At 42.0% G+C, this 27608-nt stretch overlaps 1 protein-coding gene across 2 annotated transcripts in view; it reads left to right on the forward strand.

Annotated features, from left to right (window-relative positions):
- The window catches only part of WLS (Wnt ligand secretion mediator), an 86684-nt gene that overhangs the window by 22283 nt on the left and 36793 nt on the right, over positions 1–27608 (forward strand). For both annotated transcript variants that reach the window (XM_029618073.1, XM_029618072.1), the window contains exon 2: positions 17946–18218. In XM_029618073.1, coding sequence (XP_029473933.1) covers positions 17946–18218 — 273 coding nt within the window. The remainder of the gene's footprint in view (positions 1–17945; positions 18219–27608) is intronic.

Genomic DNA, 27608 nt, shown 5'->3' on the forward strand with positions numbered 1-27608 from the left:
TCACTAACTTTGTGTTTGTGCTGATGGGTGGGGAATTTAATCCAGTTCTGGGAACGCTTTTTTAAAAAGCCACGTTTTTAGTCTCTTCCTAAAAGTTGGGGCGCATGGTTCTTGTCTTAGGTCCGGTGGGATGGAGTTCCAAGGATTGGACCTGCTGATGAAAGAGCTCTTGAACTGTAGGATTTATGTTGGTAAGTTTTGGCATGAGGTACCTGAAGTGATTCTTTGTAATGTTCCCTGATGGGTCTGGCGGATGTGTATTTTTTAAAAGGGATTTGTAAGTCAAGTTGAGTGTGTTGATGGATGTTCTTGTAGATAATCATAATGGTTTTGTACATAATTCTGAAGTGGATCGGTAACCAATGAAAGTCTTTGAGGATGGGGGAGATATGGTCGATTTTCCTGGAGTTTGTAAGTATTCTAGCTGCTGTGTTCTGTACCATTTGTAAAGGCTTGGTGTAAGAAGCTGGGAGGCCTAGTAGTAGAGAATTGCAATAATCTAGTTTGGAGAAGATTATTGCTTGCAGGATTGATCTAAAATCTTGCGCGTGGAAAAGTGGCTTTATTCTTTTCAGAATATGTAATTTGTGGAAGCAGTCTTTTGTAGTTCGGTTTATGAATGGTTTGAGGTTAAGACGGTTATCTAGGATGGCTCCTAGATCTCTTACATGGGTGGTTTGTAGGAGGGTAGGTGGCTTTGAGAGCGTGATGTTGTTTTCAGGTGCTATAAGGAGATATTCCGTTTTCGACGCATTAAGGACTAGGTTTAAGCTGGTAAGGAGGTGTTTGATTTCTAATAAGCAACTATCCCAATATTCCATTGTTGACGAGATTGAATCTTTTATAGGGATCACAATCTGTACATCGTCCGCGAAGAGGAAGTGTTTAAGGCTTAGTTTTGTGAGTAGTTGACAGAGTGGTAGGAGGTATACATTAAATAGGGTGGGTGAGAGGGATGAACCTTGTGGCACCCCTCTGGTGGAGTGGTGATATTGGGATTCTGTATTGTGAATTTTGACCCTATATATATATATATATATATATATATATATATTCTCTTGCAATCAGGAGATATTACTGTAAAACAGGCTACAGTGTCTTGCTCTAAAGTGCCTTTCTTCTGTGGAAATGTTGTGTAGGTTACATTAATAGAACGAGTAACATAGTAGATTGGTGGTATTCACTTCTAGCCCTCAAGGGCCACAAACCGATCTCCTTAAGGAATGTTTGTAAGAAGTTTACATACAGTTGGGGTGGTGTGCATGCACATTTCATGCCCATTAATTACGGACACTTGCCAGCTGTAGAAACTGACCGCTTGGAGGGCTTTGCTGGTTATCCAAGTCGGTTTTTCTGTCTTTCTCTGGTTCCCTACCATCCTGAATAGATGCCCACATGTCTTTCCATTCTTCACCCAGCAAATTCCTCCTCCCACCGCATGCACTTAATTCTCAGCCCCAAGCTTTGCGATTAAATAGTTGTCGAAACTAGTGAGGATAGTGGCTGAATATTTAGCCCCTGATCCTTTTAAAATGTACTTTCCAATGGCAGATGCCACCTTCCTGTAGTTTTTATTAAAGCCTGTGAAATATTCTGAATCTGGACTGAAGCAGGGCACCGCGCCCAGTTTAATGTTCCACACAAGCAAGTCCAGCTCAGGTCTTCATGGTCCTAGCTGAACAGCAGAGCCGGTCTCCTCTGCTCATGAAGCAATGCACTGTAATTAGACCTCCCTCTATGTAAGGTGGATATTCCCACTCTGTTAAATAAGGAACATGCTCCCCTGGGTTTGTCTGTCTGTCAAAATGCAATGTAATATATAAATGTGGCAAAAATCATTCTTAGAAGCTTGAAACCACTGTGGCCACTTGTTATATATCCCTAAGGAAGGAAATGTAAATGTTGGTGCTGAGCACACTTTGGAAGGAGAAGCAGATCTTACAGTCTGCATCCTCGTGCCAGGGCATGTTTTTTAAGAAGTCTGGCATGCACAGTTACTGGTTTGATCTTATGAGTCAGTTTTGCATCTGACTGAAGTGTGTTGTGTTGAGGTTTTTTTTTTTAAATTATTTTAATGATTTCCATTCCCTTCACAGGGGTGGGATCTGACCTTTTGTGTGCAGAATCTCATTCCATGAATCTTAACTTCTAGCTTTGGGCTGTTTTTCTTTTTGTTTTTGGTTTCTTTTTTTTTTTTTTTTTTTAATCCGAAGACAAATAATAAAGCATTAACAGATCTGGTTTCCTTCTAACATCCCAGTTATAAATGGCTCTGCTAATGGGATATGTGCTCGGGTCATACTGCAAATCGCCATGCATATGCTTAGGATGCAGGTAAACTCATTCAAGGGGGTGGGCTTTTATCTTAGACTTGACTGCACTATCCCTCCTGGCCTGCTTTAGCACGACGAGAGTACCCTAGAGGTCATCTGTCTCTGAGAGCTGGCAAACATGATCATAGCTTGATGGGAGGAAAAGAGGAAACCAGATGATTTGTATTGCACATTGGGCGCTGCTGTGTCCCGAGTGAGCACTTAACTTTCTTGGGGGACTGCAGTTCTCATACCGTCATCCTCCCTGCAGATCGGGTAAGACTGAGAAGTGGCGCCATAGGTGCCAGCTCTGTGGGTTCTTATCTTGAGTGCCCCCAGGAGGGGTCATTTGTATTCAGTTTAGCACCTCTCCCAATCATGAGCAACACAACACGTTTTTCCAGGCAGGTTTACTAACAGTAAATATTTGGCAGGTAGCTATAACCTGCAGCTTTAATATTTTTGTTATTGGATCAGGAAAAACCACCAATGAGATGCGGTCTTTTGAATGTTTCTCTGCATCCTGCCTCCCCCATGTGAAAGTCATGCTGGAATGTTTTTCTTGTGGCATTTACACGCTGTGGCAGGTTAATGCATGACTATTTGAAAGAATTTAAGCTTTTGTGGTCCAAACTTTAGAAAAGCACTTTTTTTTTTTTTTAATTGACTCATGTATATATTGGCTGAAAGAATAAGTAGCGAGCTCATAGTAATCTTAGATTCGTCCTCTTACAAAATAAGGTCAATGGCAATGTTGCCATCCAAGATCTCCTTTTCAGGATAAATTGGGATGACGGTTTGGGGCCACCCCGCCCAGGGTATGTTGCAGAGGTTGTGTTTACAGCACCTGGGGCAACACCTAGTGGCCAGATTCAGGCTACACACCTGCTGGGTTTTGGGCATACACAGATTGAAGAAATACTCTGGCTAACTTGAGTAAAGGCTCATGACCGATTTTGAGTTGGAAACCCAAGGAGAGGGAGGAATCAGTCCAGGTGCAAGCTCTGCTCTGCCCCGGCCCCCACAACAAAATTAAAAATGCAGCCTTGATTTTTTTTATTGTATTTTTTTAAATTTTATTTGTTAGGTATACAACCTATAAGAAGCTACAAAGAAGTGGGGAGGGGGAATACATAAACATGAAATGGTTATTTTGGTATTTTTTTTTTTTTTTAAATATAAGTCCCCCCCCAGTAGAGGTTCTAAGAGGCAATAGAAGGAGAGAATTTAAGAGACATGCAGAGTCTGTTCATAGCTTTGATCATGCATGGTAGTTCCCAATGGAACTACAAAAAAGAAAAATAGGAAAAATAACCAAATTCCTGGATACCAAACTGAGATTACAACTCCAGTGAAGGAAATGAATCGCTAGATAGCAGATCAGGCTGACATTTGAGCTTCAAAAAATGTAACCGATCCAGCTTAAAAAAAAAACCTATTGGGTTTTGTTCACACACACAATCTTACATTAGATTTGAATGTTTTTCTTTAACTTTTTTTCCTTAACAGTTGCCTTTTGGACTAAAACTTGTTTCCTGCATAGCTAGCTTGTCCTAAAACCATGGGGAAAATATTCTTAGCTTATGACCTAGGAGCAATTTATATATAACAGTCTTAGAACCTGAACTAGGATTGGCTCTTAATAGAAAAAAATTAAATCTAAAGTGTAATGTATGTCACCATCCTCCAAAAACAAGGAAAGATGGTTTACAATAAAACAGAATTCATCAGAAATGCAGTACAGCAGCAAAAGTATATGTACAAAAAAAAAAAAAAATACAATACAATGGCATATAAGGACACAAAATAACTAATATTCTCCCCGTCTCCCTCTCAGAAGGGATCAGGAAAATCTCCAACGCCCTGTCCCACCCCTGGTGGTGCGCTCTGACTTATAGTTCTGTTAAGGGGTCCTTTTGAACATCTCGCCTACCTCCATGTCTCATGCAGATGTGCAGGCTGGGCTTCCTGCCAGATGCCATCACAGAGGGTGGGGCTCTTGACCAGAATCAGGGCTGGAGCAAGCAGATAGGAACTGTGGTGTCTCGGCTGCAGGTAGGGTCCTGGTAGAACATATCGCCCGCTTTGTGCCAGTTGGGCATTTCTCTCCCCAGGAGTGGCTTTCCCACCATTCTTAGGATTTTTAGAACAACTTAAATACCATTTGGTAAGTAATGGGTTGCCTCTAGGAAACAGTATGGTGTCAATTTCTTGAAGGTAACTTTTTACTTAACATAAATCTGAGACGGTAACTCTTGCCACCTTGGGAAGGTTTATTGAACATAAACTTTTGTATTTTTCACGTTCTACCTTTTTCATGCCATATTATCCTTAACCAAATTGCCACCCAAACTCTCTGGAAAGAAGAAACATTTTAACTTAGCCTGAGGAACTTTCCTTGAGATGACCTCCACCGAAGCATCCTGGCCCTCAACTCTCTCTTTCTGTTTAGACAGTGACATCCTGTTACAGATAACTTCTTCAATAGCTATGAGGCCAGCAGCAAAAGCTCTCACAAAAGAAATGTAATCGGGGGTCACCATGCTCCAAGCAACCTAGAAAAATCTTACACTTTGGTCATCAGGAGAGCATCCAAATTTGGAAATCGTTTTTCCAAAGAGATTCTACTGTAACTTCTTTAAGAGCCTTCCCCCCAAGGATTTTCTCCACCACCTCACTTGGACGCTATATTGCTTTTCCAGTGTTAGATGCCAAAGTCCCCACAGCATGGAATAATCTAGTAGCACCCACCCCCCTTAGAAGTCGTATCCAAAGAACAAAAAGCCGAAGCAGCCCTGATATCTAAATTCAAAGACGCAGCCAGGATATGTATTGACCGCAGTTTCAGGAAGCCTGGGACTAACACAACGGGCCTGATCGTCCACCAAGCTGAGGCACAACGACATTCTTGCCTTCCTTCTGAGGCTCTGCTGTTGCCTGCATCGGTGTTGCCTCCATCAGCTCCAGGGAAGGCTTAGCATCTCGTGCTGCTGAGGTTAGTCCACTCCTCCTGTTGCGCTGACACAAATTCGGAAGTCGGTACATCCAAAACTTGAATAGTCGATGAGAACATCTATCGGGATCAATATTAAGCAGCAAATGTACTCCAGGTGCGATCTGCCTAGGTACCTACTTTAGTTTAGTCTGATCAGTGCTAGGTGCTGGATCAGAGACTAACAAAGATCATGGCAGTTCTATTAGAGAGCTCAGCTACCATGCCAGTGGTTCCCCCTTAGAAGATTTGAGAATTGCTGAAGATGCTCAAATTTTAACTTCTCTCACAATATAAGAGGTTGGGAAGAGCAAAATGAGAAGAGACACATCAAGAAAGAAAATGGGAAAAGAATTTGGGCAAGTGGAAAGATTCTAAAATGCAAGCTTCCTAGAGTGGGTCTGTGTTTAAAATGTGGAATCTTCCAGCCTGGAGCATTCACTATAAGGGGGTCAGAGTTGTTTTTGAAGTGCTCTGCTGTCTCTCTCTCAATGGGGAATCTTCTAGCTAAGAGTTCAGAGGAAGTTCAAGGGTGTGAGATTAGGTGTGTGACGTGGTGGCTCTTCCCCCAAATGGGATGGAACAATCCGGGGTAGAAAACTGCCTCCTACAAGGCCCAGAGTGGGAGCTTTGGAGAGTTGAAGGAGTTGGGTGCACGGACGCTCGGAGAAGTCTGGAAGAAATTTGGGAATTGAAGTAAATGAGCAGGAGCTGTGCTGGGGGCCTGTCTTTGACCTCCAGTGCATTGCTTGGCACCTATCTCATTGATGATATATTTGTAAAAAGTCATTCACTGTTTTAAAAGGACTTTTACAATTTTATTAATGATGAGATGCACTCATCTCCTTGAAGTTACCTAAATTAGTCTTACATGCAGCCACGTTAAAAGTTAACGCAGCACACAACTCTTATTTTTTGATTTCCTTACCTGTGTGTATTATGTGCACCGGTCCACCGGTTTTTTTGTGTGGGATTTAGATGAGGTACATACCACATGTGATCATCTTAAACTGTTCAAAAATAATCCCCGGGGCTCTGCAAGGACTGGATTAAGTTGTCAAAGATCAGAGGGGCCCTATTTATTTTTGAACTGCTTAAATGATCACATATGGTATGTAGTTCTTCTAAGCCTTAACTACCACATCTTGCATCTTTATATTGTTGTTGATTTATTGATCTATTTATGTCCTTTCTTTCAGCAGTCTGGAGATGCCAAGCTTTTAGTTCCTAGATCCTTGTTAACATTGACATTAATTTGGTATGTCCTTGTATATTGCTTTATACTTTGTAGCCTTTTGTTAAGAACATAAGAAATTACCATACTGGGTCAGACCAAAGGTCCATGAAGCCCAGCATCCTGGTTCCAACACAGGCCAATCCAGGCTATAAGTACCTGGCAAGTACAAGCATTAAGAAGACCCCATGCTACTGATGCCAGTAATACCAGAGGCCATTCCCTAAGTCAGCTTGATTAATAGCAGTTAATGGACTTCTTCTCCAAGAACTTTTCCAAACCATTTTTAAACCCAGCTACACTAACCACATCCTCTGGCAACAAATTCCAGAGCTTAATTGTGCATTGAATATGAGAATTTTCTCCGATTAGTTTTTAAATGTGCTACTTGCTAACTTTATGGAGTGCCCTCTAGTCCTATTATCTGAAAGAGTAAATAACCGATTCACATGTACCAGTTCTAGACCTCTATCATATCCTCCCCTCAGCCGTCTCTTCTCCAAGCTGAACAACCCTAACCTCTCTAGCCTTTCCTCATAGGGCAGCTGTTCCATTCCCTTTATCATTTTGGTCGCCGTTCTCTGTACCTTCTCCATTGCAACTTCTGTTTTTTGTTTTTTTTAATTATTACATTAAGATAAAAATGTCACCACCTGAAACATGGTCTCATTTTTTGACAGATTTGAGCCTGATCTTATTCCTGTGGTTAGGCTGCTGTTGAGCACATTTTTATATTTGTAGGTATGTTAAGCACCCTACTCTGAGGCTTTTCTTATGAGCTAAATTTTTTTTGTGTGGTGACTATGCTGTCCTGCAAATGTTCTTATACAGTATTGAAACCCTCTCTCAGACTAGGTATTTTTCTTATCTACAGATTGTTTACTTGTGTGTTTAGCTTTGATGTGATTATATAGAGATGTTGTGTTCTCTGCTCAAACTGATATCTGCCTTGATGTTTTATGTCATCTTCTCTCCCCATATAATTGTTGAATGGCAAGACCTAGCTCGCCCAAACTTAGGGAATGATGCAATAAGGTACATGCTGAAAACTGTCGCTTGTATTGAGCGTCTGTTTTCCTAATGCATGTGCAGCCACATCCCCAGGGTGCCCAATGCAGCATTGAAAAAGGGTGCCCTAACGGAAAATTGAGCATCTGTAGTGCTCAATAGTTTATTGGAGTGAGCACTCAATACTAGTGTCTGTTTTTGTTTTGCTATAATTCACTCTAGCAATCTCAGCAAAATATTAGGGTCCCTTGCTATGGATATCCAAACTATGTGGCAATTTAAGTGTGATTTTTAAATTTTTTTTTTTATGAAGAGAAAAATAATTGTATATCTTCACCATCAGAAGCAGTAAATAAAGTCTCACAGTGATACTAAAGGGAAGGACACACTTATCACAAGACAGAGAACCTATTTTTTGTTTTTCATGAGCTCTACACTGCAAGCTGATGTTCCACCTCCGAGGCTGGAGTTACACTTTTTAACGCAGCACATTTTGTGTTGGGTGCCCAGCGCTTTTACTGCATCAGGATAACAGCTAATGTCCTTATCTACAAACAACATCTGACAGGCGCTATCGGGTTTGTGTTTATTAGGGTGCATGTTTTTTTGGATGCGCGCGCTAGTCTAGCACGTCTAAAACGTGTGTCCAACCGTGTGTAAACCCATATACTAGTCTGGGTGCACTTTACTGTATCTACCCCTTTGGTTTGGAGCTCCATCACTGGAGGACATTGGACTACTTGTTTTCTTCAAACTTGGGGAATGCTTTTTTTTTGGGGGGGGGGGGGGGGGCAGAGTTGTGCATTTTGCCATAAGAACTGGAGCTAGATTGAAAGTTGCGTCGTCTTATTTATTTATTTTTATATACCGACATGCGATCTCAATTGAGATATCACACTGGTTTACATTCAGGTACTGTAGGTATTTTTCTATCCCCAGAGGGCTTACAATCTCTTACTATGGGTGATGCACCTACGGGCAGTGTTCCCCTCTCCCTGAATGGATTACGTGCTAGTTGACTTCTGAAGTTGGGTGAGACCAGGAAGGTGACTGTAAGAGGTGGATAGTATACGGCACACTTCTTCTTCTTCAGCGAGCAGTCCTATATGTAATTGTAATTCCAGTTGAGGCATGTTTCCGAGTCCAGGCCGCTGGAGCGGCAAGGGGTGGGCCTGTGCTTACACATTAACTCTTTCCTATGTGTCTGGTGGGGGGTGGAGGAAGAGAGAAAACTGGCAGAGCCATCATGGTTAGGTTCCGTTTTGTATACACCTTGTTTCTGAATAATCGGGGAGAGAACTGAAATGGGATTGTGGTGCTTGTTTTCTCATATGCAAGGCTGGAAAGAGTTCGGTGCCTGAGTTGTCCAAAAAAGCCGTTTCCTGCCCGGGGAGAGCAGCTGGGAGGGCGGAAGACGGGGAGCAGCTCGTCCGCATCGTGTGCGCTTCTCTCTGCCCATGCGCAGCCGGGTTGCTTTAGGAGGCATCGGAGGCAGCGCGAACGTTCACTTCGTGAATAATAAAAAAAAAAAAAAAAAAAAGTGCCAGGAATGTTAATGTTCCGCCTTCAAACACAAACCCTGCGCCCGCAGCGGCTTCTTGTCCCCTCCTCTGAGGGGGGAATTCTGTGTTTAAATTGTGGGTATGCGCGACTGCCTTTAAAGAACGGAAAAGCTCCTGGCAAGAGTTTGAGATCAACAGTTAAAAAAAAAAAGTGCAAAATCGGAATTCTAAAGCAGAGGCAAAACAGGTGGAGCACGTTACATGTCAGGCCGCCTTGATTTAAAATAATCTCTCTCTTTTTTTCCTTGCGCCCCGTTTCGTAACCCCTCAGCAACAGGTCAGACCCGTGAGGCAGGGGAGTCCCTCCCGGTGACCGGGGGCCTCTGTCGCAGGTCTGTTCTGAACTTGCTGGTGCAAACTTCACGGATTTGGGAGGCAGCCCAGTGCATACATTCCTCCTGTCTCTCCTTTTTTTTTTCTTTTTCCTAATTAGCTTCGTTTTACTTTGAACCAAACCGGAGTTGGGACGGACAGGCCTGTGCTTGTCTCCTGCAGAGAGGTCCCCCGGGGGCTGCCTCGGTAGACGTTTTATGCTGCTGTTTCCCTGGGTGCTTTACACCACAGCCCTTGTGTAAATTGCTGCCAATTAGTGGCTGGCTCTATTTCTTGACCATTTAATTCTTTTGGCTTGCCGCTCAGCTCAGGAACTTCTTCTTCAGTTATCTGGTTTTAATGATCCATGACGACAGGAGCACGGAATCTTCTGGAAGCACGAAACCCTCTCTGTTTTGTGTTTTCAGTTTTTGTTTTTGGGGGGTGGTTCTGTGCTTGATTGCTTCCTTTCTTCTGGTCCTTCACCAGGTTTCCAGTTAACGCAGGACTTCTCTCTCTCTCTCTCACTTTTTTTTTTTTTTTAATTGATCTTTATTTAAAAGAGAAATACCATGTTTTTTTGTTTTGTTTTTTGGTTCTTGACTAACTTTTAGAAGCTTCACTTCCTTCATCAATTTAAAATAAAAGGAGCCTAAAGGGGGGCTTAAGGCTGTGTGTGTGTGTGAGATTTGTTTTTTGGGGGTTGGTTTTTTTTGGCGAGTTTGTTCATTTTGTTGTTACTGTTTGTATGCAGTATCTTCCTTCTTTGGGTATAGTAGTGTGGTGGTTGGTATTAGTCCATTTTCTTCTGGACTGCCTTGAGAGAGCTGCACTTTCCTTCAGTTCAAAACAGGATTAGCACTTTGTAATGTAAACAGAGTATGGAAACTTTTTTTTTTTTTTTTTTTAACTGTCCTGGTTCTCCGGGGACTTTTTTGAGCTCCCTGGGTGGACAAGTTACTGAGTGCCCAGGAAGAGCAGTGGAGGTCGCTGGTGCCAGGACAGGTCTGTCCCTGAAGATTATAGCTGCTTCCTACAGTGGACCAGGGACTTTAAGTGAATGCAAAGGGGCTATTGTTTTTCATTTTTAAATTCTGAATTGTAAGGACATTGAGGGTGAGCAGATATAACTTGGCTTCAGCAGCAATTTATAAACCTTTTTTGTTACAAGAGCTCCTGTTTCTGCTAGGCTGGCAGACAGAGCCATGGCGTCTCCTCTTTCATTCAATGAACTGTTTGTTTTTTGTCTTTTTGGTTAGCACCCTAGATCCATCTCCAGAAAGCACATCTCAAGTATCCACAAGATGTTTCTTGCCGCAGCAAAAGACCTTACAAAATACTTTCAACGTAACCAGAAAGCATTTGGTTCACAAGTTATTTGTGCTAACCCCCGCAAACCCACAGAAACAATGTTTTAAAGTAGCATTACTGCTGTGTTGTTTCCTTGTAATTATTTCATCTGTGGCTTTGAACTAAAATCTTCTCCCTCTCCTTCCCGTTTTTAATATGCCTCAGAGACCTTTAACATTTTAAGTGTTTTTGAAAACTCCTTCAGGCCGATGCAATACAGTGCATTCGGCTGAGTGCGCGGTTTTACAGGCACCTGGATGCGCGTCCCAAACCCCTCCTGCAATAAGGGAATGAGCGCATCCAAACAAGCGCAAAGCCAATAGTGCTCATCGCATGTAAATTCATGTTGATGAGGCTATTATTTTATATATTATTATATATATTTATATATATAATATATATAATATATATATTTATATATATTTAATTATATATATTATATTATATATTTAATATATATAATATATATATATTTATATTATATATATTTATATATTATTATATTTATGTACTGTCCCATTTATTCACATAGGCTTATTTATTCACTCCGCTATACTACTACACTAATTGGCTGAAATGTAAATATTGCATTGTTCAATCTCTCCCCTCTTCCAGCTCCAAGTTAATTTTCCCTGTTTTATTGTTTTATTGTAACTTTCTCACCCTTCAATTGATTCTCTGTATTTAAAGTTCACAGTTCTATTGGGAATATTGTTATCACGTTACCTTATGCTTTTCACACATTGTTAATTGTAAACCGGGTTGATGTGATGCCAGTCATGAAACTCGGTATAACAAAAACAATAAATAAATAAATAAAATATTATTACCCTCTGATGCCAAAAAACCACCCAATGTGTGCCCAATGCATGCATTTTTACTCTCAACGTCTGCCCTGGAGCAAGGTTCAAAAAAGGTTTGGATAAGTTCTTGGAGGAGAAGTCCATTACCTGCTATTAATCAAGTTGACTTAGGGAATAGCCTCTGCTATTACTGGCATCAGTAGCATGGGATCTTCTTGGTGTTTCTGTAATTGCCAGGTTCTTGTGGCCTGGTTTGGCCTCTGTTGGAAACAGGATGCTGGGCTTGTTGGACCCTTGGTCTGACCCAGTATGGCATGTTATGTTGCCCGCATCATTCAGCCTACCGCTTTTGCTTATTGATGGGCTTCTAAACTGTAATGCAGCAAAACTTCTCTTCCCTCCCCTCAAAAAAAAATTGAAATCTAATCCTGGTTCTTCTCATGTGATAGGAAGGACCTCTCACCACTAGAGGAACAATGAATTGCATAGATGGTGCTGTAGGAGACTGTGTGCCTTTTTTGCCTTGCCCTGGTTTAAAAAAAAAAAAAAAAAGCACGCTCTGTGGCGTTCCAAGAGGCAAACGCTTAACAAAAAACAAAGCTGGCATGTTTCTTTTAATTCTTTGAGCTAGCAGTTTCCTCCTGCTCCTCTGTATTTCCAGCTCAGCTGGGATCTGGTACCCCAATCCTTCATGCAGCCTTCCCTCCGGTCCATCCCCTCTTCACAGCACAGGCCTTCTTCGTCTGCTCATTGCCCCCATGGTCCCGGGTCAAGGGCCATGCAGCAGGGCTCCTTCAGGAATCCGGTAGTAACGGGCCTTAAATTGTCCACTTGGGTGTTTTTGCCCTTGCGTAATGACCAGACCTTGGCGTGCCACCTCCCTGTTTTTCTTCTGGGCCCTGGACCCTTAATACAAATTAAAAAAAAAATGTTAAGAACAGACCGCAGTTGTGTTTCGACACGCGGTCTACAGAGATGAAAGCAAATTCATTTCCCCAGGGGTTGAGGGGGGGAAAGCTTCCGAAACTGGCTTCCCCTTGCAGTTGGCTACTGCCTGGGCTGCTGTGGCGCCCAGTATGACAGAAACTCTTCGTGCCGCCAGCTGCCTGGCTGCAGCGCTAAAAAGCAAAGATTTGCCCTGGCAGCCCCTGGTATTGTTTTTGGCAGTGTGCTCCTCATTCCGATGTTCCCAAACAGTTTGTACAGAAAGTCGGTGCCCCAAGGCTGAAGCCACCAGGGAAGATCGAGACACCCTCTCAGCGTGCTTGTAAAATCTTCTGCAAAAGTTGGAGAAACTTTCAAGTAACGTTTTATAGCACAGAAAAAAAAATAAATTAAGAGTTCTTTCAAATGTTAGAGATGGCCAGGTTTGGCCTGGTAGGGGGCAAGTCTCAGTTTGCTTTTGGAATTTTGTTTGTATCTCTCTTAGTTTTCTGCAAAAAAACTAATTCTTCCTAAAACCTGTTAGCGTCTCAGCCTTTATTTATTGCATGTCATCCTGCAGGGTCCTATTGCAATCATACTTTTCATTTTTTAAACTTCCTGTGTGTGTTTTGTTTTCTTTGCCTGCACTGGTAAAGAACTGGGAATGTACTATGGAGGTGTCCCATACGAAAGTCAGCAAAATCTCTCCCCTCTGCTGCCCCTTTAAAAAGAGAGAAGAAAAATCCAGAAGCTTTGTTTTGCAAATGTTAATTCTAGTGTTTTATAGCAATCGCATTCTTTAAAAAAAAAAACACCTCACAATTATTGATACCAAATATATATACGTGCATGGGCCAGTCCGACCCGGCCACTCAGAGTATCAGAATTTGATCCCCCCTGGGCTGGCTGGGTCTGCGGATGCAACAGAGGCAGTGTTTTTATAGTCCCCTGGGGAGGAGGGAGTCGTTTGGCATCTAGAAGCCAGATTTGGGGGCCTATGCATCTCTGGTGCATGCTCCCTAGCTAGGAAGAGGACGTGAAATAGAAGAAAAGAGAACTGGTAGCCATGCATGAAGACCCAGTTTTTATCGAGTAGGAGGAAACTACTGGAGCTCTCCAAAAAGTGTCTGTCTATCTGTCTGTAGTTCCTGCCCTTCCCTCCATCCCCTCTTATTATCTGTGCTTTCATTCCTGACTGATACCAGTTACTATTGTCATCCTGGCAGGGCAAAAACAAGGCAGAATGCATATAAACTTTGTTCCCAGATATATTAGCACGTAAAGCTATATGGTAAATGCTCCTATACTTTAGAGGAGAGCAGAATAATAAAAAAAAATAAAGACCTGACAGCTGCTTTCATAGCTTTGCTATTCCAAATTTTTTTTTTTTTCCATCAGTAAAACTGAAAAACAGTTTTCAGAGTAATGACTTGCTCGACCCGCAAGCTGTAAGATGGAACAGCAGAGACTGCAGCCACACCATGGCTTCCTGAGCACAGATCCTAAGTAGGTGAAAGCCCCCCTTTGCATGCAGTGCACCACTACAGAAATAGTAGCCTGCATTTCCTCTTCTATTAGCAAACTACAGGGATATCAGAGATGCACATCCCATACCATTTGACATGTTCCAATTGCTAAACTGAAAATGCCTTTTTCTACCTTTATTGTTGTCTGGATGCTCTTAATTTTTAAAAATTAATGTTGGTCCCAGTCTTTTTGTCTCTTCTTTTCCAGGGTCTCTTGTCTTCAATTCCTGCCTTATATCTGTTTCTGATGTTCATCTTTTCTCCATTTATCTCTTTACTGCTTTCTATCTACTCATAACTAGTCTTCTCCAGTCCACAAACTCCCTCCCTGTCTTCATCTCATTCACCTACCAGTTTTCCATTTCCCACTCTCATTCCTTCTGTCATCTCTTCTCCTGCCTCCAGGAGTCAGTCATTCTTTTCACAGACCCATCCCATTCTACTGCCTCTCCTCCCTGCCCCAGCCTTCCAGTTCTTTCACACCATTTTCACACCTTTCACCTTCCCCAACCCCATCAGCCTAGTCCCTGCTCTCCACCCAGTCTCTGAATGCCTGCTCTCCTCGCCCATCCAAAATCTCTTACTTTCTCCTCTGCAGCCTAACCTCTGTGTCCGTTCTCGCTCTCTCCATGCCCCACCCCGTCCAGAACTTTATGTTGGGTTTATTTCCTTTCTCCCCCTCACCTCACTTTTTAATGCCCTGTCCGGCTCTTGCTGGTGCTTGTTCCCTGGGGTTCCAGTGCAGTTCAGTGACAAGTTGTTTGAACCAAGTGGCGCTCTCTATCTACAGAGGCTCACATGGTTCAAATAAGTGATCAACTGCACCAGCATCGAGGAGACGTGGCTCTGTTAAAAGTGCTGGACAGGACTTGAAGGAGAACATTAGATTTTCCAAACTTGGGTCAGACCAAGGGTCCATCAAGCCGAGTACCTGGTTTCCAACAGTGGCCAATCCAGGTCACAAGTATCTGGCAGGATCCCAAGGGGTAGATAAGATTCCCCAACTTAATTTCATAAACCATTATTAAGATATTCTTCCTGGCATTTGTCCAATCCTTTTTTTAATAAACCCAGCTACACAAACAACTTTTACTACATATGGCAACGAATTCCAGAGTTTAATTATGGGTTGAGTAAAAAAAAAAAAAATAAAATCTTTTCTGTTTTTGTTTTAAATGTGTTACCTAGTAACTTCATTGTGTGTGTCCCTAGTCCAGGGACAAGCAAATCTTTTGAGCCACGGCCCATTCCATTCATGCAGCTGGTTGGTCCCCCTCCCCCAAGATGGGTGTTAGTGCGTGTGAAAATTAAATATCCTGGTTGCAGCAACAGCAATGATGGAAACACATGATTCAACTACATTAATGGGATGAACTGTACCGGATGGGCAAGACCTTTTAGTCTTGGCTTTGCCCATGGGCTGTGAGTTGGTTTGCAGTAAGTTATAATCTTTGTAATAGTTTTTTGATGGAAAAGTTCCTGTATTATTGATATGCACGCATACCCATCTTTGCAGGGGGGGGAGTGTGAGATCTCAGCCAATTGCATGAACGGAAGGGGGGGCCATGGCTCAAAAGATTTGCTCACCCTGAAGTTACTAAGTAATACATTTTCAAACAAATAGAATTATTATTATTATTATTTTTTTTTTACTCAACACATAATGAATACCCTTCAGGGGTGTGTGTGTGTTTAATCGGGCAATCACACTGCCAATCAGTGGCTGAAAGCCCCCCCCCCCCCCCCCCCCCCTCTGCCCTGTTTTGTTTCTCTTCAAGTTGCTGAAAGGCGTAAGCTTACATGGGCACAGAGAGGCAGACACCCCCTACCCAGAAATAGATATCTCAGACCCATATCAACAGAGAGCAAAACAGATACACAGACCCCCCACAGAGAGACAGAAAGCCAACACCCTGACAGGCACAGACACACACATCACAGACGTGCGCCACCCCCAGACAAGAGACAGATTCACAGATAGAGATATAGACACAACACATCCAAACATGGGCAGGCACACCATAGGGAGACAAAGTACATCACACAGAGACGCACGCCACACCCCACCCAGACTCGCTGGCCGTATACCACAATGGTAAAGGCTGGAAAATGTTTCCAGAAACTTAGTTCCAGTCCTGAATTTTTTTAACACTCAAGAGAAACTCCCACCTCACACTGCCCAGCTATTTTTTTTTTGTTTTTATTAATTTATTTTCACCAAGCTTTCCTACTTTCTCCCAGTTTTCTATTTTGTCTTAGTTTGCACATCTTATAGATAATCATGTTTTTTTCTTTTGCTTGTTTAACTTTTTTTTCAACATTTTTTGCCTTTATTCTCCCTCTTCCCTCTTTTTTTGTTTCCTTTTCACATCCTCATTTTCTCTGGCCTCTTTACCTATTCTCCTCCCCAACTTCTATTCTTTCAGGGGGGCACAGCTGTGATCTGTCTCCACAACAGAAGCGGCTCATCTCTCTGGCCTGGCTAAGCCATGGTGTGCTGACGATAATGTCACTTACCTTCTAGCAGTGCCTCCATGACCCGAGACGTCGTAATGTAGCCATTTGTAACCCCAGTCCCTCAGAAGTGCTGAAGCCCCTCCCAGTTTTCTCAGCCCTGCTTTAAAGCACAGAAAGCCTGGAAATCTATGGGAGAGGTGAAGAGAATGGGTAAACGTGGTCAGTGTGGCTTGCTGCAACGTTTACAAGCTCATAAATTCAAACTGTATGTCCATGGTAAATGGTGAGAGAGGTGGCAGATGAGAGTGGCGTTCTCCAAATGGTTAAGAAAGAGGCAAAATTATAACAGAGATGAAAGGTTGGCAATCTTCTTGTTGCTGATGGTTAATAGGGATATGCAGACAAAAATTGTGTGATTTTTATTTTATTTTTTTTTTTGTTTTGATTTAGTGCCCGCCGAATCAAAACAAAAGCATATCCTTAGTCATGCATTGATGCGTAACGAGCACTTTGCACAATATTTTATTTATAAATCTATGATCTGTAGCTCTTAACATAAAAAGGTGTATTTGATTCATTGTTGTGGGGTGAAGGAGAAATGGGCATGACACAAGCCTGACTATGCCGCATGCTCTGTGTAAAATCTGTTACCACACTTGCAGTGTATTCTGCTATTCTCTATAGCTAGGGTGACTGTACAGCTCCATGGCAAGGGGTGAATAAGATGAGCTTATCCTGGTTTTATCCCCATTGTATGTAGGGAATGTAGTTCTGGTTTTCTTAGAGAAATTAATAGAAAAGTCGGAACTACAACTCCTTGCATGCAGTGGGATAAAACCGAGGCCTGACTAAGCCTGTCCCCCTTGACATGGCATGCTCTGTGTACATCTTATCTATACCCTGTATTGGATGGATGGACTTCTGTTCTGGTGCATTTTAAATGGCAACACTTTTTTTTTTTTTTTGTTCATCTCTGCACAGTTATTTTGGAAAATACTGATTGTGTAGAGTAGAATCACGTTCCTTGTGTGTGGCAAAAGCTTTATTGGAAGTGTGCAGCCAGTCGTGTACCACAGTCTCCCTAATGATGTGCTTGACAACTAAGGATCTCTTTTAATTTACACCTCTCGAACATGCAAAAAATGTTAATTATACAAATCCAGGACTTCTGTAGCTTCCTTGTAGGGGCGTACAGAAGATCAAAATGTGAAAATTTCCTTCAGAAAAATGGAGATTAAAGCATGCTTGTTCATGCCATACTATTTAGCAGTTCTGTATCACTTAATGCTAAAATTAGTTTGTGTGTGTTTGGTTTTTTTTTTTTTTTTTAATCAACAGTTTAAGCTCCTGATTTCTCAATTCTCTCCCCCCAATTTTTTTTTTTTTTGTATTTCTAATGCTTACTAAGTGCTTTATCTTGGCTATTCTAATTTTGGCATTTTGGTGCTCTTTGTTTTTTTTAAAGCTCCAAGTCCCACCACAGCTGTTCACTTCATCGCCATGAAGTGTGTTGATGTGCAGAAGACTCACCATAAAACCAAATGGCTGATGCCCTGGGGGAGAAACCAGTGCGAGAAGATTCCAAACTTTGAGGAGGCCTTGAAGAGACAAATAAAAGCCAATGACATTGTGTTTGCTGTTCACATTCCCTTCGTTCACAATGAGATGAGCCCCTGGTTCCAGTTCATGCTCTTGATCCTGCAGCTTGACATTGCCTTCAAGATGAATAACTTCATACGTAAGTCTGCCATGGGCCGCCTTTGGCAATGCTGGCAAAATGCTGTCTTGTAATCCTATTTAAAAGGGAGAACTGTGGGGAAACCACTAATAGTGACTTCTTTCCTAAGCCCCAACCATAACAAGTTCATTTTTCTGATATAGGTTGCATTAGGTTGTATGTCAAGGTTTCAGCTCTTATCTATATTGTCCATTTGTATAGCTTTCATTAACTTATCAGATTTTATATATATATATATATATATATATATATATATATATATATATATATATATATAAATATATATTTTATTCATTTGGAAGGGGAATATATCTGACATTCACTCACCTCCCATGCTGGATCAGACAGGACTTCCTCCTTTATCAGAAGAGTAGATACAAAGTGATGGGGGGGGGGGGGGGGAGGAAGACTAGGAGAGGAAATAAAGCGCTTCTCTTAAGTATCTAGGAGGCTGACTTGTGTGTGGCTAAAATCTCCAAAATAATAGAAGGAATCCCATTTTTACCAAATTTAACAAACCCTGCTGGCCAAGATTTCACCCCCCCCCCCCCCCCCAAACCACCCCTAAACTAAAATCTTGGCGCAGGCCCTCTACCTCCCTGACTAAAAACCTAAAAAAAAAATAGAATTATTTATGGGATTCCTTCCATCTTTCGTGTGTGTGTGTTGATAGATATAGATCTATATATTCATTCATTCAAAAGATATTCCATATATATACTCGCGATGATACTAAGGAGGAGGAATCACAGAAAAGCAGGGTTTTTTTGTTTTAAGTTGAGCCATTGATGCGTGGGAAGACTTGACGCCTGTTCCAAGCAGGCATAAAATTTGCCGGGTTGAAAAGTACCCCTTGGGCGCACAGGGATTGTTTTTGCATCGCGAGGTAATAGCTAATAGCCTCATCTACGTGGAATTTACATGTGTTGAGCGCTATTAGCTACACGCGAGCTTGGACACGCTGATCCCGTTATTGTATAAGGGATTATGGACGCACGTCCCAGCATCCAAGCGCTCATTAACCTGTGGGCTAAGCTCAGCGCGCAATATTGCATCGGCCTGTTTGTTGGCTGGATTCAGATGCTACTTTATCTTGTATTCTTTTTTTTTTGGAAGGCTATTTTGTAGGTTTGTGCAGCCAAAAAAAACTTCATTTATTTTTCTGTTTTTTTAGTGCACACTTCTCTGGGACCACTTCTTGTGCATTTCGTCCTTCTCGAACTAAAGAATTTTCCTTGTCACTTGGTAGTGTGAAACCTTACCCAGCATTGCCCGGACCCGCTGGCTGGGATGTATGCTTTTTGTTTAATTCGGTGGCACTCTGTGAAAAGCTTTGGCTTACATTATAACATGAGTTTTTCCCTGTTACAAGTGGCACAAAGGAGGGGGTGTGCTTATGCGTGCTTCAGAAGCAGCCATTGTTACTGGGTTTGGAGGTTTTAATGGGCAGGGTTTCTGGCATGTTCTGGCAAAACTAAAAAATCAACTTGGTTAGGAAATCTGTTCCATTTTAAACTTCAATCCCATCTTATTGGTCTAAAAAGACCACCAAAAGCAGCTTACAACAAATCAACAAATACAATTCAGCATATAAAATAAATGTGTATAGCATTAAAACATAACAACTAATAAATTCCATACCTGTGTCCCATTAGCTGTTTTAACAAAAAGGCCCTAAAACAAACTAATCCTTGCAATACAAAACCAGGGAGTAATTAAATCACCAGGGGCAGATTTCCCGTCATACGATGCACTGAGCCACAGAACAGCAGGCTGGAGGGGCTTTGGTTTATTCCCATTTATTAGTAATTTTTATTTAAATACTACCCATTTATTTGAACAAAGTCTATGAAAGTTGATATTGATAGAGGTGACCAAAAATTATTTGGCAACACTGGACAACTTTTCAGAAAAAAATATTTTAAGAATATCGATGCCAAACTTGAAATAGTGATGGAAAAGTTGGCGAAACTGATGTCCTCAGGAATAGAACAAGAGGAACGGATTGACAGGGGAGAGATTTTTGAGGACTCCCTCACTATGTCTGGGTTTAAAACTTGAGGTTTTGGAAAGAAAATGGACAAGCGGCAAGAAAAAATTGAAATTATAACAGCTGGGATAATGCTAGACTTCTGATTTCTCTGGACAGAGAGAGAACAGGATGTGGTTGGGTTTGTAGGGTAATGGTTGCCGTAATTGCTGGGGACTGGACGACAAATATGCAGACAATGGGGCAGTAACTTTATAGATGAGTTATGGATGCAATGAGGCCTTTGGACAGCATAAAATCTTAAATTTTTTTTCAAGAATGTTTTGTCTGTCATGCAGAAAAAAAGGCAGTTATGGAGAAGCTAGGTGGCAGCTGAGGCAGAGAGGCTTTGCCCATGCTGTGCTTCATTCTGCTCATTTGAGGGTCCCGAGTGCAAATTTTAGCAAAATTTTTTTATATAAAAATAAACTATCCTGCCATGCTAAAGAAAATAAAGAGAAATCTAGAGAAATGGACGTCCCTTCCACTTTCATTGTGTGAGAGGATAAATTGGTGGTGATGGTATTGCTATCAATATTCCTTTTTATTTAAACAGCTACCATGCAATGTTCCAAATACTGTTTGCCACATTAAAAAGTTTCACTCCTCCTTTCTTTGGGAGTAAAAATATCTATCAAATTATCCACACTACAATTGCCTAGATGTTGTGGCGATTTTTGGAGCTTCCCAAATGTCATAGTATATCAGCTAAACTGGTTTATTTGTGGGGCTGGATGGAGGTAGACCAAACTCAACCTTGGTATGAAAGCTGCACTCTGCCCCTCACAATTACAAATGGTCTACCATAGTATGGTGCATCATATCTGATGTAGAGGAGAGATCCAGCTGGGTGACCAAGCTATCCTTTCCTTTCTCTAGTCCTAGCCAGAGATCCTCTAATAGTGCCACAAGGGTGATCTCTCTTCCATAAGCGTTCTAAAACCAGATTGGAATGGATCTAGCCGATTTTGTATGTTCTTCCAGATATTCTTCAAGTTGAGAGAGAGAGAGAGCCACCACGTACTACTGTTCTTGGCCAAAAATGGGATTTGAGTAACAGGATGATGATTTGTCAAATCATCTGGCTTAGTTTCTCAAGTTGGATGTAGTAGTGTCTACTTCAGGTAGCCCCGTAGATTCCCCCCTTCCCCAGTGTAAGCTGTAAAATGAAATGTTGTAGGAGCAGAATATTTTCTAATCTTTATAATAGAGGAGAAATATTAGAAAATAGGTAGATGCCTGGGTCAGTGGTAGTGTTGTGCATTGACATGTGGAGGATGTCTTTGAATCCCAGCTCAGATCTTCTGTTCCCTGGGTTGGCTGGAGACACTATGTAAGTAGCATTGACAGCCCCTGGAGGGAAGGGAGTTGGTGATCATGCAATGGTGTAATAAAAAAAAAAAAAAAAAAAAGCCCACATATGATCTGGAAATTAATACTTCATCATAATTATTACACAGGCAAAATTAAATAGAATAAGAAAAGTTAACACACACATCAAATTTAATGCCAAATGTTTTTAAAATCATAAATATAGACATATAGAAATGACACAATACTGAGACTCAAAATCAAATTAATTTCCAATGATTTGCCCGTAACACAGACATCGAGATGTACAAATATACATAAATAACACACTATTCTTACTTAAAAATAAATTAAGAACATAAGAAATTGCCATGCTGGGTCAGACCAAGGGTCCATCAAGCCCAGCATCCTGTTTCCAACAGAGGCCAAAACCAGGCCACAAGAACCTGGCAAGTACCCAAACACCAAGAAGATCCCATGCTACTGATGCAATTAATAGCAGTGGCTATTCCCTAAGTAAAATTGATTAATAGCCATTAATGGACTTCTCCTCCAAGAACTTATCCAAACCTTTTTTGAACCTAGCTACACTAACTGCACTAACCACATCCTCGGGCAACAAATTCCAGAGCTTTATTGTGCATTGAGAGAGAGAATTTTCTCCGATTAGTTTTAAATGTGCTGCTTGCTAACTTCATGGAATGCCCCCTAGTCCTTCTATTATTCGAAAGTGTAAATAACCGAGTCACATCTACTCGTTCAAGACCTCTATCATATCCCCCCTAATGCTTCCCATTGAAAACCTTCTTCCTTCTTCCTTCACTCACTCTTTCATCAGGGTTCCCACCTCCTCGTCCTGTAAATCCCCAGTCCTTAATGCTACTTGTAAAAAGCCACAGCCTTCTCTTTTTTTTTTTTTTTCTTCAAATACCACTCTTCCATACATTCCCAAATCCTCTTCCTTCATATCCCAAACAACGGGTCCCTCATTTCATCTGTTAAGGACTTCCTCAAAGGGGATGATTCGCACAAGTAATATCTCCCGAATTCTAGTTCATCTCCAATGTAGCACCCACCATGAAAAACGCCCATGGTATTTGTTATTGATCTACTTTAGTTGATTGCTTCCTTCATTTGTAAGTTGCCTTGCATCATGCAATGGTGACACCTAGTGGCCAAATCTAGCACCAGTGATTGCAGGGTTCCCTGGACCCCAGGCCAAGGACGGCCGCTGAAGTGAATTAGGAGGGGATTTAGCTGGATCCCAGCTCTAGTTCTGATTTGAGCTGGATGGCCAAAAGAGCAGGAATCTGTCTGGTTTAGAAAAAGTAAAACGGAATAAAGATATACAAGTGAAAAGGAATTGCACCCAAATTACTATATAGATTTTAATTACTCAAATGTTCCATATCTGAGCTTGAGGCAGGTTACAGTTCAGGTACTTTAGGTATTTCCCTGCCCAAGAAGGCAATGGAGGGTGAAGTGACTTGCCTGGGGGGAGAAGCAGTGCAAGAAAAGGAAGGACATGCGGTATTTAGAGCATTAATGCTGAGGCTTTTGAAGTGAAGATCCTGGGAGTCTACAATCCCGTGCTTTGGTAGGTCTGGGAGAGACAGAAATGACTGCAGTGACTCATGTTGTGCTTTTGTTACCCTGGGAATGCACAGGCTCGCCTCCCGCTCAAATGCTTTGATGGCTAAAGGTTGCCAAAAGTTTCTCTGAGCCTTTACCCGAAGAGAAATTTAATTGATAAAACGTATTTTGAACCCGGCATTCCTGCAATGCACAAATAACGGACAAGTTAAATACAGAACACAGTTTTATTATCCAAATATAAAATGTTTCTTTTCAATTATTTTAACACAGATTTACAGTTCCCATTAACAGTGAACAATGCAAACCAAGTTACATCCTGCTAACAAACTGGACAGCTAGCTGCTAATGAAGAGAGGCCACAAAATAGCAAAAGCTGCATTATAAAGCGGCAAAACAGCAGCGGATTATCAGCTTGTCAAATCCTTTTTTTTTTTTTGTTGCTCAATTCCAGAGGGTTGGCCCTGCATCAGGGAACACACAATTCTTTAAGAACATAAGAAATTGTCATACTGAGTCAGACCAAGGGTCCATCAAGCCCAGCATCCTGTTTCTAACAATGGCCAATCCAGGATACAAGTACCTAGCAAGTACCCAAAAACTAAGTAGATCCCATGCTACTAATGCCAGTAATAGCAGTGGCTATTCTCGTAAGACAGCTTGATTAATAACAGTTAATGGACTTTTCCTTCATGAACTTATCCAAACCTTTTTTTAAACCCAGCTGCACTAACCACATCCTCTGGCAACAAATTCCAGAGCTTAATTTGCATTGAGTGAAAAAATTTTCTCTGATTAGTTTTAAATGTGCTACTTGCTAACTTCATGGAGTGCCTCCCTAGTCGTTCTATTATCCGAAGGAGTAAATAACTGATTCTCATTTACCTGATCTAGACCTCTATCTTATCCCCCCTCAGCTGTCTCTTCTCCAAGCTGAACAGCCCTAACCTCTTTAGTCTTTCCTCATAAGGGGGTGTGCCGGGAAGACATTCAGCAGAAGATCTCAGGTGTCTGCATGGGCTCCTATCTGATCAACCACTACTCTAATATTTTTAAATTTTTTTTAAATCCGTTACAGCTACTAATGAGGCCAAGCAACTTAGTTGACAAAAAAGACTGAAAAGGATATGTAACTATATACTATTATAGATACACGGAATGCATTTAAAAATAAAAGAAAAGTAATCCCCAGTGAGTAAGAAGCCGCCTGCACAGACCTGTTCTGTGGGTGCTTCCCAAACTGCTCTAAAACTGATCCGGTAACAAACTGTGGGGGGGTGTTGACTAATTACGTGGTTCGGTGTCTGCAAACAGGACTGCATTCTAGCTTGCTGTAATAAGCCGCCTTCAGACGAGGCCCAGCAAAGGCATAGCTTGCACGATGAGGACTGGCCGGGCTCCAGCAATAACACAGCTGTTGAAAGGGCTTAGTCACCAGGGCGATGGATGCTGCTCTTTGAGGGAGTGAGCTGACATTTTAACTGCTTGACAGAAGCCCTGAAGGTGGGGGCAGCCACGACAAGCTGGCCTGTGCATGTAAGCACTCCCTTTTGTTTTTAGCTATCACGCAGAAGGGGTGTTCCTCCCTCCCGTTACTGCGTGGTCGGTTCCTGTGCCAAGCTGGTAACTGGAAATTTTGTGGATGTGTAATGTTGTTGGGTTGGGGTTTTTTTTTTTTTTTTTTTTGTAGTGGGCAAACGGCCTTTAGCTCAACAGTCTCTAATCTAGTGGTGGGATCCCCCTCCTCTCCCACAGTGGCGGCTTCTGGATTGAGCCTAGTGGATGACGTGGGATTTCATATTCTTAAGCCTGACTTTTGGAAGGCACTGCCCACTGTTGAGACTCCCAAGTTTAAGGTCACACTTGTATTCCAGGGGGGAGAAGTGTGAAGATGGTAGACTTTTTTTTTTTTTTTTTTTTTTTTTTTTTTTATTACTGTTTTTATTTCTATTCAGAAAATGGGCTCCAGTTCCATTTTTTTTTTTTTTTTTGAAAATATTTTTATTATCAGTTTTTGAAAACACAACAAGACTACAAGAAACCATAAACAGATAACAACATTCCTCTCCGGAGGAGTAAAGGAGATACACTGTTCGAACTATCAAAAATTCTCCATCCAAAAAGAGCCCCCCCCCCCCAACCTCCCGCCCTCCCACCCCTAAAGTCCCGGTTTCTCATCCTCTGCCAGTTCAATCGGAAGAGTGAGGGTACCCTTGGTGTAGCTGGTGGTAAAGCCGTTTGTCTTCTGGAGCCTCGGTGTTTGTTCCTGTGGTTTGGTGTGTTCCCTGGGGTCCTTATGAGCGGGTCGGGGTCCCAATTCACCATGGATCCGGGTAAGTCTTCACCCTTGGAGACAGATGCTCTACAAAAGCATCCAGTTCCATTTTAACAAATGTTTCCTCTTCCTGCAGGTGCCAGGCTGTTCGAGGCAGTTGCACTTTACATCTTTGTAAAAGTCTTTCCCATCAGTCTCTTTCTCTCAGTTTTTGGGACTTTGCTCACACTATAAAAAGCTTATTTCAGGTGCCAGCTCTTGTGGTTTATGGCATGCTTTGAATGGTAGGCTTTCTGTGAATATGGGAATAGGAAGGGTCTGTGGGAGATATTTTGGAAGAGATGGAGAGGGGCTAGTACAGTGCTCTTAACTAAAAAAAAAAAAAAAAAAAAAAAAAAGATAGATATGTATATAAATAAAACTAAATGATGGCAGAAAAGGACCAAATAGTCCATCCAGTCTGCCCAGCAAGCTTATGGTAGTATCTGCTGCACTGTGCAGGTTTTCCCCCATGCTTATCAGTTTCCCAAACCGTAAAGGTCAGGGCTCTCGTTTGGTTACTGTCTGAATCCACCCTGTTACCCCCTGCCGTTGAATCGGAGAGCAATGATGGAGTTGCATTAACAGTATGTAGGCGTATTGGCTTAGGGGTAGATTTTTAAATCTACGCGCACACATGGATGCGCCAATATTATAACATGCTGGCGCGCACACGTTATAAAATCCAGGGGCCGCGTGCACATGCACACTGGATTTTATAATCCGTGCGCTGCCAGCGAGGGGGGAGGGGATTATGCAATTTGTTCCCGTTGACGCATCCCGGCCTTCCCCAGTTCCCTCCCAGTCCGCTACAATTAAGGAGCGGACTGGGAGGGAACTTCCCTACCCTTCCCCTCTCCTCATCACCTCCTAAATCCAATTTTTTTTTCTTTTGTAGAGCAGCTTACATCAGCTCCTATCCACAAAAGTGGAAGTAAAGGAGGAGGCTAGGTTCTACAGGCCGCTTAGTCTGGTCTCTATGGTGAGCAAATTTAATGAAATTGCTGCTAAAGCAGAGGATAATGCAGTTTCTGGAGTCCAATGGATGGCCAGAGCTGAGGCAGCATGACTTTTTTTTTTTTTTTTTTTTTTTTTTTTAATTTTTTTTTTTAATTAATTTTAACCAACATAGGTCTTGTCAGATGACTCTGATCAATATCTTTTATTGACTGCCCAGAGAGTTTGATCAGGGAAGAGTGCTAGATGTAGTGTTCTTTGACATGGTTCCACATAGGCAACTTATAAATCGAGTGCCCTTGGCATGGGCCCTAGATTGACTGACTGATTAGCAGGCCGATTCAGTAAAGTCCGCGGGAGAGTGGACGAACGCCCGCTCTCCCGGTGCACTCACAGGCCATTCGCCTGTGCGCACGATTCTCTATTTAAATGAGGCCCGGCGGTAGAAACGGGCAAAAGGAGGCGCTAGGGACACTAGCGCGTCCCTAGTGCCTCCTTTTAGCCCGGAGCGGTGGCTGTCAGCGGGTTTGACAGCCGATGCTCAATTTTGCCAGTGTCTGTTCTCGAGCCCGCTGACAGCCACGGGCTCGGAAATCGGACGCCGGCAAAATTGAGCGTCCGGTTTTCGACCCGACAGCCACCGGCCCATTTTAAATTTATTTATTTATTTTTTTTTTTTTAACCCTTCGGGACCTCTGACAATATCGCCATGATATTAACCAGCTCTCAGTCAGGGTGAGGTTTTGATGGTGCTTTATTAATATCAGGAATTCTCTGCTTAAAATCGCAGGATTTTTTTCTTACTTATTTTTTCTGACCCTCTTTATCTCTGCCCCCCCCCCCCCCGATACCCCCTTATAGTAGGCTAATATAAAGTACTTTGTTAAGTCGTTTCTTCTATTTCTTGATTTGTAGCTTATTTCTGTTTTGTTATTGTGTTTCTAATGCAAAAAGTTTACCTTCCTTGTGATTTGTTTCAATTTAATAAAGTTTATAAAAAAAAAAGTGTTAGTGCATAAACAGCCTTTTAACACTATTGCAATGCAGTATAGGAGTGGTGCTTGTTTAGTGAAGAGGCTCCATGATAATTCCCAGTGCACTATGGGAGCCTTAGTATTTCTGTAGTGGGGATTTTGTTGGTCACTGTTACAATACAACCTAGGAGCCATAGGCAGTCATCTATGAG

The sequence above is a fragment of the Rhinatrema bivittatum genome, chromosome 10 (genome assembly GCF_901001135.1).
Source record: "Rhinatrema bivittatum chromosome 10, aRhiBiv1.1, whole genome shotgun sequence".
NCBI classification, from domain to species: domain Eukaryota; kingdom Metazoa; phylum Chordata; class Amphibia; order Gymnophiona; family Rhinatrematidae; genus Rhinatrema; species Rhinatrema bivittatum.